At 41.7% G+C, this 18,916-nt stretch overlaps 1 protein-coding gene across 5 annotated transcripts in view; it reads left to right on the forward strand.

Annotated features, from left to right (window-relative positions):
- Positions 1–18,916, forward strand: part of trpc1 (transient receptor potential cation channel, subfamily C, member 1) — a 94,600-nt gene that overhangs the window by 952 nt on the left and 74,732 nt on the right. For 3 of the 5 annotated variants that reach the window (XM_072571976.1, XM_072571978.1, XM_072571981.1), the window contains exons 2-4: positions 12,714–12,865; positions 12,958–13,059; positions 14,087–14,188. In XM_072571976.1, coding sequence (XP_072428077.1) covers positions 12,714–12,865; positions 12,958–13,059; positions 14,087–14,188 — 356 coding nt within the window. The remainder of the gene's footprint in view (positions 1–12,713; positions 12,866–12,957; positions 13,060–14,086; positions 14,189–18,916) is intronic. The other 2 variants (XM_072571979.1, XM_072571980.1) reach the window with 1 other exon arrangement.

An 18,916-nucleotide genomic window follows, 5' to 3' on the forward strand; every position in this document is an offset into this window, starting at 1 on the left:
CCGTTCACCCCCCAAACCCCCTATCTCTCACCCACTCCACCCTTCCAAATTCTTCTCTTCACTCAACTCCCCTCCCCCAATCCTTCATACCCCAACTCTTTACCCCCGGCACCCTAATACCTTCACCCTCTTCCGCTTCACCCTCGCCGCCCCTCCCCTGTAGCCTTCACCATCCCCTCCCCTGTAGCCTTCACCATCCCCACCCCTGAGCCCTTCACCCTCGCCGTCCCCGTGAGCCCCTGCCCCCGAGCCCCGAACCCTTCAACTTCGCCGCCCCTCCCCCGAAAGCTTCACCCTCACCACCATCCCGAACGCTTCAAACTTGCCACCCCCCCAAACATCACTGTCCCCAAAACCTTCAAACGCCGAACTCCAACCTACTCCAATCCCTCCAACTAATCAACTCTCACTCACGCACTTCTTTTACTGCCTGCACCCCACCCACTCCTGTCCCCTACCCCAACCCCAACCCCAACCCCACATTCACCCCTTCGCACCCCCTCAGTCACCCTTCCTGCTCTCACTCCCCATTCCTGCTCTCTCACTCCCTCACTACCCCAACTCTCAATGCTCTCTGTCCTCCTTGACCCACGCGGGGAGCTGTCCTCTTGGGGGGATGTGGGATTCCAAGGGAGGACATCAAATTCCTTGTCTCAGGAAAATGTTGGTGAAAGTGTGATTTACTCACTCATTAAAGAGCACTGACCTGTGGTTTCCACTTTTCCAATTTCTAAGAGATTGGTCAAGAGGGAAAAAAACAATTGTTTCTGTTTTATTTTTCATTCTGATAAACTTTGACCACAACCCCAGCCACTTCCTGCTGCCATAGAATGTGACAAAATTGGAGATGGTAAACAAGGCGCGCGCACACACATCAAGGCCAAAGATAAAAGCTTTTTGGAAATTCTGCAACCACCAGAATTGTTTATAGTCAGAAGTCATTTCCAATGATGAATTGTGCATTTAACATAGAGAATAGTGGGCGGGAGAGAATATTTTCTGCCAATGTTTATGCAAGGGCAGTGTATGAGTTATGTGCATTTTAGGACTGTTTTTGTTTGCAGTAACTGAATCATAAAGACCATATGACCCAACAGTCTTCCAACTGAATGGTACAGATGACTTAATAAATAAATTTATGGTTTATCATTGTGGGAAGATGGTGGAAGGTTGGCAATGTCACTGAACTTGGAATCTCACTGTTTTATTAGAGATATAGGAAGAATGGGCTGTTCAGACTCTCAGGTCTGTTTCACCATCCAGATCTGAGGCCTATCTCTACGTTGCATGCCTTTGACCCAAACCCCTTAATGCCTTAACTTAATTTTAAATCAGAGATAGATAATTTTTTTTATTAACAAACGATCTAGCGTCCATTGCCGTTTGTAGAAGAGTTTTAAACCTCTACCACGCTTTGTGTCTAGAAATGGCAATGTCCACTGAACTTGGAATTTCATTGGTATTGCACTGGGCTCAAATCCTGTCATGGAATGTAAATCTGGAATGTAAAATTAACCTCCGTATTGCAATTATATCAGTTAAACGATTGATAATTTGGTTCATTAATGTTTTCTTGGGAAGGATATCTGTCAGTATATATATATCTTCCAAATCCATTAATTCATAGCTGACTTCAGAAATTTTGTTCTTTCTTTATTCCTTCACAGGATGGGAGTTTTGCTGGTTGGGCCAGCACTTGTCCATTCCACCTTGAGAAGGTGCTGGTGTGCTGCCTTCTAGAACTACTCCAATCCATTTGCTGTAGGTAGATCCACAGTGCTGTCTAAAGAGGAATGACTCTGAAGAAGATTCATTAGGTCTAAATCTGTGTATACTGGCGCTGCCAGACCAACACTTTTCTGTTTTTATTTTGGATTCCCTGTATCCACAGTATTTTCTTTCTGACTTCAGAAATCACCCAGCTGGTTGAATGCATTGTGAAAAAACACACCCTACCAAAAGAACTTTAAATGGTCAGCAAATGAATTTCGGTTCCCTGTTATTCATAGGGAGCCAACAATATTAATCAGATTATGCAGATGGTGAATTGCTGACTTTCTTTTGATCTTGCAGGTTCTTAATTACAGTGGCGTGATTTGACCTAGTATCTCTGGGTATAGCTTACCACAATTTTTAATGAGAAAATAAATAACGTTTCCTTATTGTAGGTTTTCAATTATGTGATGATCCAAGAAGATTGTATTTTTTCTTATACTTTCATTGGATGTGAGTGTTGGTGACTAAGCCAATATTTGTTGCCTATCTCTAATTGGCCTTAATAAGTGGTGGTGAGCTGTTTTCTCTACCCACTGTAGTTCACTTGCTGTAGCTACACCCACATGCTGTGGGTAAAAAATTGCAGAGTATTGCTCCGCCACAGTGAAGAACCAGTGTGTTGTAGTTCCAAGTCAAAATGATGTGTGGCTTGGAAGGGATCTTGTCAGTGTAATCTACCTCATTGTCCTTGTAGCTGGTAGCTGTTGTGGTAGTATAAGTATGTTCCCTGTGTTATTAATGTCAATTTAGATTTTTTTTAACTGTGGTCAAGAGATTAAAACTTAGGTGAGTGGAAGTTCCATTAATGCTGGAGACATCTGCAAATTTTTAAAATATAGGCTATGAGGTCCTTAATTTGCCAAACTCTGGGCTTACATAGAAACACAGAAGGTAGGAGCAGACGTCAGCCATTTGACCCCTTGAGCATGCCCTGCTATTCAACATAATCATGGCTGATCATTGAGCTCATTACCCTAATCCAATTCTTCCCCCCCCATAATCCCTTGCTCATAGAGTCCTAGATGTACAGCATAGAAACAGACCCTTCGGTCCAACCTGTCCATGCTGACCAGATATCCCAACCCAATCTAGTCCCACCTGACAGCACCCGGCCCATATCCCTCCAAACCCTTCCTATTCATGTACCCGTCCAAATGCCTCTTAAATGTTGCAATTGTACCAGCCTACACCACATCCTCTGGAAGCTCATTCCATACACGTACCACCCTCTGCGTGAAAAAGTTGCCCCTTAGGCCTCTTTTATATCTTTCCCCCTCACCCTAAACCTGTGCCGTCTAGTTCTGGACTTCCACATCTTTCCGATAGGAAGGAGACCAGAATTGCACGCAGTATTCCAACAGTGGCCTAACCAATGTCCTGTACAGCCGCAACATGACCTCCCAACTCCTGTACTCAATATTCTGACCAATAAAGGAAAGCATACCAAATGCCGCCTTCACTATCCTATCTACCTGCGACTCCACTTTCAAGGAGCTATGAACCTGCACTCCAAGGTCTCTTTGTTCAGCAACACTCCCTAGGACCTTACCATTAAGTGTATAAATCCTGCTAAGATTTGCTTTCCCAAAATGCAGCACCTCACATTCATCTGAATTAAACTCCATCTGCCACTTCTCAGCCCATTGGCCCATCTGGTCCAGATCCTGTTGTAATCTGAGGTAACCTTCTTTGCTGTCCACTGCACCTCCAATTTTGGTGTCATCTGCAAACTTACTAACTGTACCTCATATGCTCACATCCAAATCATTTATGTAAATGACAAAAAGTAGAGGACCCAGCACCGATCCTTGTGGTACTCCACTGGTCACAGGCCTCCAGTCTAGAAAAACAACCCTCCACCACCACCCTCTATCTTCTACCTTTGAGCCAGTTCTGTATCCAAATGGCTAGTTCTCCCTGTATTCCATGATAGCTAACCTTGCTAATCAGTCTCCCATGGGGAACCTTGTCGCACGCCTTACTGAAGTCCATATGGATCACATCCAGTGCTCTGCCCTCATCAATCTTCTGTTACTACTTCAAAAAACTTAATCAAGTTTGTGAGATATGATTTCCCACGCACAAAGCCATGTTGACTATCCCTAATCAGTCCTTGCCTTTCCAAATATATGTACATCCTGTCCCTCAGGATTCCCTCCAACAACTTGCCCACCACTGAGGTCAGTTTAGCCACAAGAGCTAAAACTACCTCCTCCTTGAAAACACAACGTTTTGGCCTCTACCACTTTCTGTAACAGTGAATTCCTCAGTCTCGGAACTTTCTTGGTGAAGATTTTTTCCCTCACCTCAGTCGGAAAATTATTACCTATTATCCTTAACTATGACCTGTTGTCTGGAGATCTTTCAATATGTCTATTCAGTTAGAATTTTGTATGTTTCTACAAGATACCCCTCATTCTTCTAAACTCCAATATATGCAATCCTAACCAATTTGCGCTCTCCTCATAAGTCAGTCCTGCCATCCCAGAAGTCAATCTGGTAAATCTTCACTGCACTCCCTCTTTAGGAAGAACTTCGTTCTTCAGATAGGGAGACCAGAAACTGCACACCTTTCTCGGAGTGGCCTTACCAATGCCCTGAATAATTGTTCCTGTACTCAAATTTTCTCACTATGAAGGCCAACATACAGTTTACCTGCTGCACTTGCAGGCATACTTCCAGTAAACTTTGCATGAGAACACCCACATCTCATTGAATATTCTTGTCTCTCAATTTACAGCCATTCAAATAATTATCTGCCTTCTTATTTTTTCTACCAAGATAGATAACGTCACATTTATCCACATGCATTTGCCTACTCAATCGGCCTGTCCAAATCACACTGCAACATCTCTGCATCCGCCTTGCAACTCATGCACTGAGGCATAAATGTGGACTGTGAACTATCAAAATTGTCATCTTGTTTTTCTTCAATGAAGAGTGATAAAGCCCAGAATCTCATTCTATTTTCCTAAGTGTGACACCAGGTCTTCAAAAGGAAATCTTTAAGACACATAATGGCTGTTTCAGTGCTATGTTTATCTTGTGTCTTATTTATCATTATTTTTATTTAGATTTTTTTCCAGTAATTTGTGTATCAGTAATAGTAGAATTCAAGATTGCAGCTGAAAGAATCTGTGAGGACTATTTGGAGTGATTAATTTAGCACTCTGTTTGGTACCATTTCCTCATCATTTGTTGGTTGTTTCTGTGCATTCTACTTTTATTTTGTTGCAATCACTGTCTCTCTTTTTCCACCATTCTACTAGTTGCAACATGAATTTAAACGCTTTATTCACTTAGCATTGTGACCAAGTGTATATACTTATATTGAGTTTAGAAAAAGTTAAAAATCAATCAAGTTTCTTTATTAAAGTTCTTGCTGGGGTGGGGAAAGAGACAATAGAAGGATAAAGTTTCAGATGTTCAAGATGGCTTTCATTTGGCGTCCTGGTGTGGTGTGTGGACACACACACATCACTAACACGTGTGGTGTCACTGGAACCTTTGCAGATGCAGTTGATTCAGAAATCGTTAAGAATTCAGAGGCTATTCAAGAGAAAAGCTGTAGCAGTTTTTCAGGTGTCACACTTGGGTATACAAATGAGTTGGCTCAAAAAAACGATAATAACCTAAGTAGCTTTTTCTCTCTCTCTCTTTTTCTCTCTCTGTGTCTCTCTCTCTCTTTCTCTCTCTCTCTCTGTCATTCTGGTACAACGAGCTCTATATTCCCACCAGTAATTCATTACTTTAACTATTTAGTTGTTCATTTATTTATAGATATTAGCCCTTGTCCCTAACATGACTCCTGCTAAAAGGGTACTCTTTATTTTCTGCAAAGTGTGACTTGGAAAATGCGCAGGAATTAAATGTGATGCTTGAATAAAATTAGTGCTGAATGCAGACTTCAATAATTAGAAGCAGCAAGTGTGAGTTGAATGGCCTATTCCTATTAGATAAAATATCATTCACAAAATGAATAGTAAATTTATTAATAAAATGTTAAGACATATTGTAAACTGCCAACATTTTGAGAATATATTGAAAGGATCGTGGATATTGGTTCATTTGAAAAGAAATGAGTGGTTTCTGAACTTGAAACGTCATTAGGATGCTTGGAAGTCACATGTCTTAACTTATCTACTGGAAATCCTTTGCCTGTATTTAAGTCAGGGTATTTGCAGCCTGCTGTGCACGTATATACGCACACACACACCCTCAATCATAGGAGGGCAATCACACAGCCATTCTTGACACTAGTTCAGATTTTTTAAAGTGTCTGTTTCAAATCACCAACTCAAAACAGTTGGAATCCTATCAGCCCAGTCCTGGTCAATCAAAACTTCGTCCTCACATTTATATTGAAAGAGAATATGTTGCAATCTTCCTATGACTTGCTAGCTACCTCGCTCAAAATTAACCATGGGATCCAACGCTGGATCACCTGCCTTTTACAAACTATTGCATTGAGCATTTGACAACAACATTCTTTCTGGGTCAACAAAAGCCCAAGTGGCCATTCTAACAGTACTCATAGAACATAGAACGATACAGCGCAGAACAGGCCCTTTGGCTCTCGATGTTGCACTGACCTGTGAACTATTCTCATCTCGTCCCCCTACACTATCCCAAAATCATCCATGTGCTTATCTAAGGATTGTTTAAATCTCCCTAATGTGGCTGAGTTGACTATATTAACAGGTAGGGCATTCCACGCCCTTACCACTCTCTGCGTAAAGAACCTACCTCTGACATCTGTCTTAAATCTATCACCCCTCAATTTGTAGTTATGCCCTCTTCTACAAGCTGATGTCATCATCCTAGGAAAAAGTCTTTCACTGTCTCCCCTATCTAATTACTCCTATACTGCAATGAGACATGGGCTAACAGTAACATATGACAGCCCTAAAGAGATTATACAGGCATTGCCTCCACTTTGTTCTCTGAGTTCAGTGGGAGAGCCAGCTTGACAAACATACAAAGAAAATCAGCTGTGATAAATACTCTGTTTGGATGGCTGAAAAGTATCTCCTCCGCTGCATCTCAACTCTTAAATATAGTCATGATATAGAGATGCCAAAGTTGGACTAGGGTGTACAAAGTTAAAAATCACACAACACCAGGTTAATTGGAAATACTAGCTTTTAGAGGGCTGCACCTTCATCAGGTGGTTATGGAGTATAAGATTGTAAGACACAGAATTTATAGCAAAAGTTTACAGTGTGATGTAACTGACATTATACATTGAAAAAATACCTTGATTGTTTGTTAAGTCTCTCATCTGTTAGAATGACCATGTTAGTTTCACTTCTTTCATATGTAAATCACAAAACCTTTTTAAAAAAGTTACATTCTCAAGTGAACTTTAACAATTGGTGTCAGCCTAGACAATGTATTGGGTATTAGCACCGATCTGTGCTGCTGTCTGTGCCATAATGTTTAGACTGATTCTAATCTAAAAAATGAATTAACAGAATCTTACATGGATTCATACAGTTTATGAGCAAAGTACAATGTAACTGTGCAAGTACAAATTCACCCCACAAACTTGTATTGTGTGTATGTGGGTGGAGTGCAATGGGGTCACTTGTAGTGTGACATGAACCCAACGTCCAGGTTGAAGCCATCCCTATGGGTACCGGATTTAGCTATCAGTCTCTGCTATCGCTGCTGCCTGTCCTGAAGTCCGCCTTGGAGGATGGTCACCCAAAGGTCCGAGGTCGAATGTCCTTGGCCACTGAAGTGCCCTCCAACTGGGAGAGAACGCTCCTGTCTGTTCATTGTTATGCGGTGCCCATTCATCCATTGCCATAACTTCTGCTCAGTTTCCGCTATGTACCATGCCTCAGGGCATCCTTATCTGCAGCATATGAGATAGATCATTGTACGTGGCAAACTATTTGAGGTTTGGTCATTGTTTAAATGCGAAAAGTGGAAGCGTGGGGAGGGTCTTGACAAGGTGCTCATCCTCATTGATGATGCGTTGCAGGCTGTGAAGAACATGGCAAAGTTTTTCGGCTCCTGGGACGTACCTCACGACAAAGGGCATCCTGTTAGTTGCAGCACGTGTCTATCTCCTGAGGAGGTCATTGCGGTTCCTCGCTGTGGCACGTCGGAACTGGCGGTTGATGAGTTGCACATCATACCGCGTTCTTATGACAGCACCCCTGAGTACACCAGGTGCTAGTCACGTTCCTCCTCATCTGAACAGATTCTGTGGATGCGTAGGGCTTGTCCATTGTGGGGTTATCCGTGGGTTTGCGGTAGAGTGAGGTGCCCATCCTTGATGGAGATACAGGAGTCCAAGAATGAGATGGTAGAGAGTAGTCCGTTGTGAGTTTGGTGGGATGAAACTTGTTGATATCAGTGACTCCTTGCCATGGGTCCAGAGGAAGAAAATGTCATTGATGTACCTGGTGTATAGTTTTGGTTGGAGGTCCTGCGTAGAGAAGTCGTCTTGTTCAGATTTGTGCCTGAAGATGTTGGCATATTGGTCTCCGTGGTTGAACCGTGTGTCTGGATGAAGAACCTGTTGTCAAAGGTGAAGACCTTGTAATTGAGGATAAAACGGATGAGTTGTAGGACGGTGCTCAGAAATTGTCAGTTGTTGCTCGTCTTTAAAGAACTACCAAACCTCAAACAGGTGAAGGGGTAAATGTAGGGGAATGGGTCGGTGTGGACTTGTTGGGCGGAAGGGCCTGTTTCCACACTGTAAGTAATCTAATTTAATCAAATAGATCATTATTTGTAGCAAACTGCCTGGCTTTCAGGACAACTCCATACAACTCTGTCACAGTAGACACTGCTAGATGTGTAAACTTTTGCTATAAATTCTGTGTCTTACAATTTTATACTCCACAATCACCTGATGAAAGATCAGCAATCAAAGCTAGTGCTTCCAATTAAACCTATTGGACTATATAACCTGGTGTTGTGTGATTTTTAATATTAAATATAGTGTTTTCTGGGGAGGACAGTGAAAATGCTAAAGTTATTCTAAAGCCCTCCTAGAAGAATGCCACATTTACATTCGTGACTGGGAAGAGTTACCTACCAGCCGTTCAAACTGCATCGAGCTTTGATCCAAACCCTTTAATAATGAAGCAGTGCAGTAGCAGAGACGGAAAGGAAATAAGACCACTCCTACACCCTAGATGCCAGTACCTCATGGATGTCCTGACCTCTATATATCAAAGACATCTGTGGCTCTGGAGTTGATGTATTTTGTCTCATGAAAGTGCGTAACTGAAATCTCCACCCCTGAATATGTGTTATTCTTCATCCAAGGGCCAGCTAATATTTTTGACACTTAAAAGTCAGAATAAGAGACAGGGAGGGCAAGAAACAATGCATTACCTAATTGAAAACAAAATGAAAGGGAAAATATTTTTAAAAAGGCCCTCCCACTTTGTAAAAAATCAAAAATATAGCTTAGTCCCAATGAATGGTCTCTACCTGAAATGTTGACTTTCCTACTCCCCTGATGCTGCCTGACCTGCTTTGCCTTTCCAGCTAACATATTATCGACTCTGACTTCCAGCATCTGTTTTTTTGAAGCTATATAAAGGGACACATAACCATCTGATCTCAATAGCTGCAGTTAGACCTTATGTGGCTCACTAAGAAATAGCCAAAATAAATGACCATTCACTAGGCCTCCACTGTAAATCAAACAAAAAAAAATCATTGTTCATCACATGGAATATATGTGAGACTTCATCTCAGTTAGAAGTTTGTGAGGGAACAGAAGTTTGAAGATTGGTAACTTTGAAACTAATGGAAGTATGTACAATAGCCCTCACTGAGTCTTGTGGCAGCAAAATGAGCCAACAGGTTTGCTTGGAAATATTGAAAACTAACCAGAACAGAAGGGAGTGAGGCATTCACAGTTGAGAGATGGCGTGGTAGAGTTTTACCTCCCCTCAGCTCGAGCTATTCTCAGGAACTTAGAAAAAAATGTTTTCAAAGGGATATGAATGTTTTCTATTGAAGTAAATAAATTGTTAGGTGATGTATCATAAAAGAGAATTCTCTGGGGAGGTAAGAAGTAAACCTAGTGGTAGAGCATATCTCTGCATAAGCTGGATTGTTAACTGAACTGTACTCCCTTTATTTAATTTGTTCAATATCCAATAAAGTTTTTTTTTAAGAATGTGAAGTTTTGTGGCTAAAATGAGTTTGTATTCCTCTTTAAAGGTAAAGCTAATTGTACGTAACTGGATTGTAATAAAGTATTGAAAATGTCACCATCTTACATGGATTATAGTCTCATGAGTTAGTCATGGAGCTGGAATATTTGGATTCAAACTTCATGCATGCAAACTAACAACAGCTTGCATTTATTGCAAGCCTTTTGATGTGGCAAAATGTTTGAAAGAAGGAATATCCATGAAGGATTCCATTAATTGGAATGTGTTAGTTCAAACTCCAGAGACTGGAAACTTTTAAGAAATTCAAATTTCCAGTTGATAGCTAGAAGCAAGACGAAACAAGGTTTCATGTGTTAACACCGTTCTGATAGCAAGATAAAAATCACTCCAGCAAAATATAATCTTTGTATGCAACTTATAGTTGAAATCATGCAGTGGAATATCCCCTTTTTATATTTGACACACCAAGAAAACACACTTCACAGATATGTGCTACACTGTCCTTAGATTGGGTTGGGATATCTGGTCGGTGTGGACAGGTTGGACCAAAGGGTCTTTTTCCATGCTGTACATCTCTATGACTCTATAAGTAGGCATTTGATTCTCCCAGAACCAGAACAAAATGATTCTTATCACCTGAAGGTTTATGTCCCTTTCTTTCTCAGTCTGGTAACTTCGAACTCCAAAACTGCCCTTTATGGTGAGAGAACGACTTGAGCTTCTCTGTCTACCACTAGTTAGGTAAATCTTCCAGCTTTGTTTTAACAGAGCAAAACTGGTGATTTCAATCTGGAGATGAGTTTCCACCTACATTTCAGCTATGAATCTTGGACATCTTTGGCTTCTACCTTTTCTCTCTTTCTTTCTCTTTCTATCTCTCTCCCCGCCATCCTGCCAGACTGGATTGCATGTGTTACTTTAGAAAGTTCAGGAACCTACTATCACAATGACTTTCTCAATACCCTTCCCATGTCAAAGCCTATCACTTGAACTGTGATTCACATGGGCCTTGTATCCAGGTAGAGATGCTGATTAGCTATCTCAGGGACTCCAACTTCCTTTCAAATTTGCTGGTAAATGGACACTTTGAAGCACACAGTTCATAGAATCTCTGCAGTGTGGAAGCAGCCCATTGAGCCCACACCTACCCTCTGAAGAGCATTACCCTATCCCTGTAACTCCATTTTCCATGGCTAATCCACCTAGCATGCACATCCATGGATACTATGGACAATGTAGCACAGCCAGTCCCCCTAACCTGCACATCTTTTAGATTGTGGGAGAATTGGCACAGGGAGAATGTCTAAGTCCCACATAGACAGTCGTCTGAGGCTGGAATTGAACTTAGGTCACTGGTGCTGTGAGGCAACAGTGTTAACCACTGAGCTACTGTGATGCCCCCAAGTGAAGACTGGTTGCTGCCACTAAGTGTTAAGTATAAGCACCTTGCACTTTATTCCCAGTGAAAAAAATCTGCGTTGCATTTAATCTCTAATAATCAGCTCATCCAGACTTGCTGTCAGGAGAAAGTGAGGACTGCAGATGCTGGAGAGTCAGAGTCAAAAAATGTGGTGGTAGAAAAGCACAGCAGGTCGGGCAGCATCCGAAGAGCAGGAACATTGATGTTTTGGGCATAAGCTCTTCTTCAGGAATGTGGAGGGGAAGGGGTTGAGAGATAAATAGATGGGTGGGGAATGGGGCTGGGGGGAAGGTAGGTGGGAAGGCAATAAGTGGAAGCAGGTAGTGGGTAATCGGGCAGACTTTGGAACAGGTCATGTGACCCTTTAATGTTACTTTAATTTTTAGATGCAGTTTTCAAACATAACAGTTTTATATTCCACTCTGTAGCACTGTTATGTCTCATTATCTGCCCTTAGCATCATCCAAAATTATTGAAAATACAGTGGGAGAAGACAGGAGCTGGACACTGAGTTGGATGATCAGCCGTAATCATACTGAATGTGATGTGGAGGTTATGGTATTCGACTGGGGTGATATGGAGGTGCTGGTGTTGGACTGGGATGGACAAAGTCAGAAGTCACATGACACTAGGTTATAGTCCACCAGGTTTATTTGAAATCGCAAACTTTCGGAGGGCTGGACCTTCGTTGGAAGAGGTCGTCGATATGCATGATCTTTTTGAAGATCCTCCACTTTGACCCATCAGTTTGTATTGATGGTAGCCATGATGGGGAGGTGCTGGTGTTGGACTGGGGTGGGCAAAGTCAGAAGTCACAGGTTATAGTCCAACAAGTTTATTTGAAATCACAAGCTTTGGAGCATTCTGACTTCATTAGGTGAAGTCAGAAATTGTGACTGCTGATACTGAATGTGGTGCAGACTGGTAGGCCTATGTCTCCTATTTTTTGTTTTTAAAAAATTCATTCATGGGATGTGGCCATCAGTGGCTGGACTAGCATTTATTACCCAGAGGGCAGTTAACAGTCAACCACATTGCTGTGAGTCTGGAGAAGGCCAAACCAGTTAAGGATGGCAGACATCCTTTCCAAAAGGATATTAGTGAACCAGGTGAGGTTTTTTTTTCTGCAGGCAATCATTAGTGGTTTCCTGGTCATCATTAACTTCCTATTTCCAGATTATTTTTGAATTCAGATTCCACTGTTTGTCATGGCAGGATTTGAATCCAGGTTGCCAAAACATTTCCTCGGTCCGGGATTAATAGTCTCGCGATTATACCACCAGGCAATGCCTATGTTTTATTTTAGTGCTATACAGAGTTTATTTACTATATAAATTTTTAACATTTGTGACTTTTGTACACTTCAGGAGATAATTACATGGTCAAAAAGCTGCTTGATGAGAAATTCAGCGAGCTGAATATAAATTGTGTCGATGTTCTGGGGAGAAATGCAGTTACCATTGCCATTGAAAATGAGAATCTGGATATCCTGCAGCTTCTCTTGGACCATGGCTGCCAGGTTCCAATATTTATTGTTGCTTAAATGTGTTTTACAGTAATTGTTTTAAACATAAATTTTAAAACGTTGAGTAACATTTTCATTCATTCTAGACCACGGATGCTCTGCTTGTGGCAATTAACTCTGAGGTTGTTGGTGCAGTTGATATTCTTCTCAATCATCGTCCCCGACGTTCATCAAAGCCAACTATAGCAGTTAGTGAATTATGATTACTTATATACTTTGTGTAATTTCCATTGCATGTTTTGCCAAATGATTGATCCCTTCTCCTGCTCGCAGGTGGCCAAGTGATATCCCTTAGCATTTCACAAGAATTACTGTTGATATCCACTACTTATAATTTATGTGATTGACATTGATGAGACAATAGAATGTATTCCAGCCAGGTTTGTTGACCATACAAAGCTGGGTGGTAGAGTAAACTGTGAGGAGGACACAGAAGGTTACAAAGAGGTATAGACTTGGTTATGTGATTAGGCGAGATGGTGACTGAGTGGAATATAATGTGCAGAAATATGGGTTTATTCATTTTGGTACGATGAATGGAAATTGGAATTTGTTTCAAAATGTGAAAGATCCAGAGGGCATTGGGTTACTTGTGCACTAATCACACAAAGTTAGTGGGTGGATACAGCAAGGTATTTTGTGGAAGCATGAAGCAGAGAGGAAACAGCACTTCAGTGGTCTGAGTACTGGTTTTCTGTCTGTTTTGTAAGCTTCTTAATGGCGATTTAAATAACAAAAGGGTACACATAGTCATAGAGTCACACAGAATCAGATCCTTCGGTCTAACTCAATGGGCAGATGTTGCCGTTTTATCGTCTTGATTGAGGGTGGTGTGTCATTTGGGAGGGCAGACTGCTGGACTTTTTTTTAAAAAGAAAAGTAAAAGCTTTTGCTATATTTATTAGTGCTCAATCAAAGGCGTACTGTACTGTAGAAAAGTAAGTCCTTCTAAAAAAGAACATCACTTGTCAAAGGAAATGGCACTTGCCAGTTTTTGAAACTGGCTTCAAACTAAAAGGGGAAACCTTCATCTCTGTCTTAGGCTGCACTGCAGTGAACTAAATGGCTAATAAAGCACTTGCAACTAAATTAACAAATAGCAAAAGGTTTATCTGAAATGGCAAGTTTTTTAACATCACTTTCTTGTGGATTACAACATAAATAAAAATGAGGTAGAATTCATGGAAAAATCTGACTTATTTAATTTGGCTCAAGTTCCAGATGTTTACAGAAGAATCAATGTCGATTTTGTGTAACACCAGCAAATACAGACCATTGATTGATCCTTCCCTTTGGATTGAACAGCAACACTATACAGTTAGTACAACAAATACTATCTCTAGCTCTTGAACCCTTACTCTGCTGAATAAACAGGGTCTTGGACAGTTACATAACAAGTACTGTTTCTGCTACTTGCCATGTTGACTAAACAGAAATCCTGTACAATTAATTACACCAGTAAACCTACATTGGTGTTTTTCCAAAACAACTGTCTCTGTTGCTTGTGCAGCCATTTTTTCTCAATAAACAGGGACTCCACAGTTCCATGTCGTGTCATTTGTTTGGTAGTAACTGTGTCCCAGTGAGTTAGCAGGGACTAAGGGTAGGGGTGTCGGGGGGGAGTCACTGAGCTCAGTTGGCTGAATGGCTGTTTTGCAATGCAAAATGAAACCAATACTTGGTTCAAATCTTGTACCAGTGTCCCTTGCCTGAGCTGTGGTGACCCTCAGGTTAAACTGAGCATTAATTAACTATTTGTGGCTAATAAGAGAGGTATGGTCCTCTGGAGCTATGGTAACAATGTTGAGAAACATTTCAGCCATGATCAAATGGCGGAGAAAACTTGATGGGCCAAATGGTCTAATTCTGTTATAGAGCCATAGAGATGTACAGCATGGAAACAAATCCTTTGGTTCAACTCATCCATGCCGACCAGATATCCCAACCCAGTCTAGTCCCACCTGCCAGTACCCAGCCCATATCCCTCCAAATCATTCCGATTCATATACCAATCCACATGCTTTTTAAATATTGCAATTGTGCTAGCCTCTACCAATTCCTCTGGCAGCCCTTTCCACACAAGCACCACCCTCTGTATGAAAAAGTTGCCCCTTAAGTTTCTTTTATATCTTTCCCCTCTCCCCCTAAACCTGTGCCCTCTAGTTCTGGACTCCCCACCCCACGGAAAAGACCTTGTCTATTTACCCTATCCATGCCCCTCATGATTTTATAAACCTCTGTAAGATCACTTCTTAACATCCGATGCTCCAGGGAAAACAGCCCTAGCCTATTTATGAACTTTCACTGCAAAGTGACAGCTTCAAAAAGGTGCGTGATCAGTTATGATATTACTGCTTTAATCCTTGCCTCACTCAATAATTGCTACTCCAGCAGTAGATTGATTCATCCTTTTAGGACAAGTTTCTTGTGCTAGAGGCTTTTGGGTGCAATGGGTATTGTCAAGGCTCCCGAAAGCTCTGTGACCTAATAGTCAATAGACAATAGGTGCAGGAGTAGGCCATTCTGCCCTTCGAGCCTGTACCACCATTCAATATGATCATGGCTGATCATCCCTAATCAGTATCCTCTTCCTGCCTTACCTCCATAACCCTTGATTCCACAATCCTTGAGAGCTCTATCCAACTCTTTCTTAAATGAATCCAGAGACTGGGCCTCCACTGCCCTCTGGGGCAGAGCATTCCACACAGCCACCACTCTCTGGGTGAAGAAATTTCTCCTCATCTCTGTCCTAAATGGTCTACCCCGTATTTTTAAGCTGTGTCCTCTGGTTCGGCACTCGCCCATCAGCGGAAACATGTTTCCTGCCTCCAGAGTGTCCAATCCTTTAATAATCTTATATGTCTCAATCATATCCCCTCTCAGTCTTCTAAACTCAAGGGTATACAAGCCCAGTCGCTCCCGTCTTTCAGTGTAAGGTAATCTCGCCATTCCAGGAATTGACCTCGTGAACTTACGCTGCACTCCCTCAATAGCCAGAATGTCTTTCCTCAAATTTGGAGACCAGAACTGCACACAGTACTCCAGGTGAGGTCTCACCAGGGCCCTGTACAGCTGCAGAAGAACCTCTTTGCTTCTATACTCAATTCCTCTTGTTATGAAGGCCAGCATGCTATTAACCTTCTTCACTACCTGCTGCACCTGCATGCTTACCTTCATTGACTGGTGTACAAGAATACCCAGATCTCTGTGTACTGCCCCTCTAACTAAATTGATTCCATTTAGGTAGTAATCTGCCTTCCTGTTCTTGCCACCAAAGTGGATAACCATACATTTGTCCACATTAAACGGCATCTGCCATGTATCTGACCACTCGCCCAACTTGTCCAGGTCACCCTGTAATCTCCTAACATCCTCATCACATTTCACCCTGCCACCCAGCTTAGTATCATCAGCAAATTTGCTAATGTTATTGCTGATACCATCTTCTATATCATTAACATATATTGTAAAAAGCTGCGGTTCCAGTACTGATCCCTGCAGTACCCCACTGGTCACTGCCTGTCATTCTGAAATGGAGCCGTTTATCACTACTCTTTGTTTCCTATCAGCCAACCAACTTTCAATCCAAGTTAGTACTTTGCCCCCAATACCATGTGCAAGGAACGCACATTCATAATAATGCCAAACAGGTCGAATATCAATCTGCACATCCTTTCAACATACACTGGTGGCAAGTGGGTAACAGCAGGGAAGATTATTCCTGAAAAACCGTGTGATAGGAAAAGTATTGGAGCATCTGTAATCAGTATTCAGATTAAACTTCAGAATGAGCTGCCAGAGGAAGTGGTGGAGGCTGGTACATTTGCAACATTTAAGAGGCATTTGGATGGGCATATGAATGAGAAGGGTTTGGAGGGATATGGGCAGGGTCCTGGCAGGTGGGACTAGATTGGATTAGAATATCTGGTCGGCATGGATGGCTTGAACCGAAGGGTCTGTTTCCACGCTGTACATCTCAATGACTCTATGCTTGTAAAAGTACATGTTGCCATAGCAACTTGGACACCTTGGGGTGTGCAGTTTGGAAATTGCTGGACGGATATTCAGGATCAGATTGGTGCCAACAGCATGGGGATTCATCCTTGTTCCAGTTGGAGTAGATCTTGAATATGCCTCCTTGACTTATCTCCAAATCATGTGGTGGAGATTGTGATGCAGTGTTTTGGGTCTGCCTTTGGCGATGGAAGATCTTATACTGGTACGTTCCACAAAACCTTGTCAAGAAGTGTATCTTTTTATTAGTAGCAGTCCTTTGTGCTTTTTAACCAATTTTCCCATAAAACTGTGAGATTTATTGTACATTTTCAAGCAAAGAAACTTGATAAATATGTACAATTCTGACTTAAAATATGTGTTGGTCATAATTTCAGAATGTGACTTCAGACCATTGTTTTCCTATGCTATGTTTTGACCATTCAAACGTACCCTTTATTAAGTGTGACAGTATCTTAATTTTAAGGAGGTTTGAAAGATCCCTTCCATAAACTGCATTGTGTCTGCTGCTGCAGTGCTATCATAGGTTGAATTACATAAGAACTAGGAGCAGGAATAGGCCATTCAGCCCATTGTGTTTGCTCCACCATTTATTACAATCATAGCAGACCTCATCTTGCTCTTAACTCGACTTTCGTGCCTGCTCCTCATAGCCCTTTAACACATTACTAATTAAAATATGACTCTGGTAAAGCACAGCAGGTCAGGCAGCATTGGAGGAGCTGGAGAATCGACATTTCGGGCGTTAGCCCTTCATCGCATTTCTGATCCTCCTGCTCCTCGAATGCTGCCTGACCTGCTGTGCTTTTCCAACGCCACATTTTTTGACTCTGATCTCCAGCATCTGCAGTCCTCACTTTCTCTCACTAATTAAAATATGTCTATCTCCTCCTTAAATTTATTCAGTGTGCTGGCATCCACTGCAATCTTGGGTAGTGAACTCATAGATTCACAGTTCTTTGGGAGAAGTAGTTCCTCCCCATCTCTGTTTTAAATCTGCCCACCTCCCCTTGGTCTAAAACTGTGATCTTTGTTGTAGATTGCCCCATAAGAGGAAACGTCCACTCTATAACTACTTCATCAGTCCCCATTAGCACCTTGTGTACCTCATTTAGGTGTTAAAGATAAATTATCTTTAAAATCACGTCACTGTGGATGGTATATCTATCCGAAAGTAAATGCGGTTATAACTATGTGCACATGTTTGTCTGAGAAAAATCTAAAGAATTACACTTGCCAAGAAACTTAACTTTTCATCTGCTCATTTCAAGCAATGAAAATGGTTAGACATCACAAATATCATTTCACAGTTTCTTTTGTGATCTGCACTGGAAGTTTTGTCCGTGAAAGTGGCAAAGCAAGTTGATAAGTTGATAAAGAAAGCGTATGGCATGCTTGCCTTCATTGGTTGGAGCATTGAGTATACATGATGGTAAATCATGTTGCACCTGTATAAGACTTTAGTAATGCTACATTTGGAGTATTCTGTGCAGTCTGGTCACCTCACTTTAGGGAGAAGGTGCAAAAGAGGTTTACCAAGATGTTGCCTGGATTGGAGTATATTAGCTATAAGGAGAGGTTGGACAAACTTGGTTTGTTTTTGCTCGAGTATCCGAGGCTGAAGGGAGACCTGATAGAAGTGAGAAGTTATGAGAGCCATGGATAGGGTGGATAGATTGAGTCTTTTTCCTAGGGTGGAAATATCCAAAACCAGGGAGCATAGGTTTATGGTGAGAGGGAGAATATTTAAAGGAGATGTGCGAGGTAAGTTTTTTTTACACAGAGGGTGGTCTGTGCCTGGAATGTACTGCCAGGGGAGATGGTAGTTAGCGATGCTTAAGAGACGTTTAAACAGACAAATGAGCAGGTAGGGAATAAAGGAATACAGACCATGTGCAGACAGATGGGATTAATGTAAAGTGCCATCATGATTCGCACAAACATGGTGGGCTGAAGGGCCTATTCCTGTGCTATACTGTTCCATTTTAATGTCATGTTGAGCCTGACACATTTACTCATCCTGGAGACCCA

The sequence above is a fragment of the Chiloscyllium punctatum genome, chromosome 6, assembly GCF_047496795.1.
Source record: "Chiloscyllium punctatum isolate Juve2018m chromosome 6, sChiPun1.3, whole genome shotgun sequence".
NCBI lineage: Eukaryota > Metazoa > Chordata > Chondrichthyes > Orectolobiformes > Hemiscylliidae > Chiloscyllium > Chiloscyllium punctatum.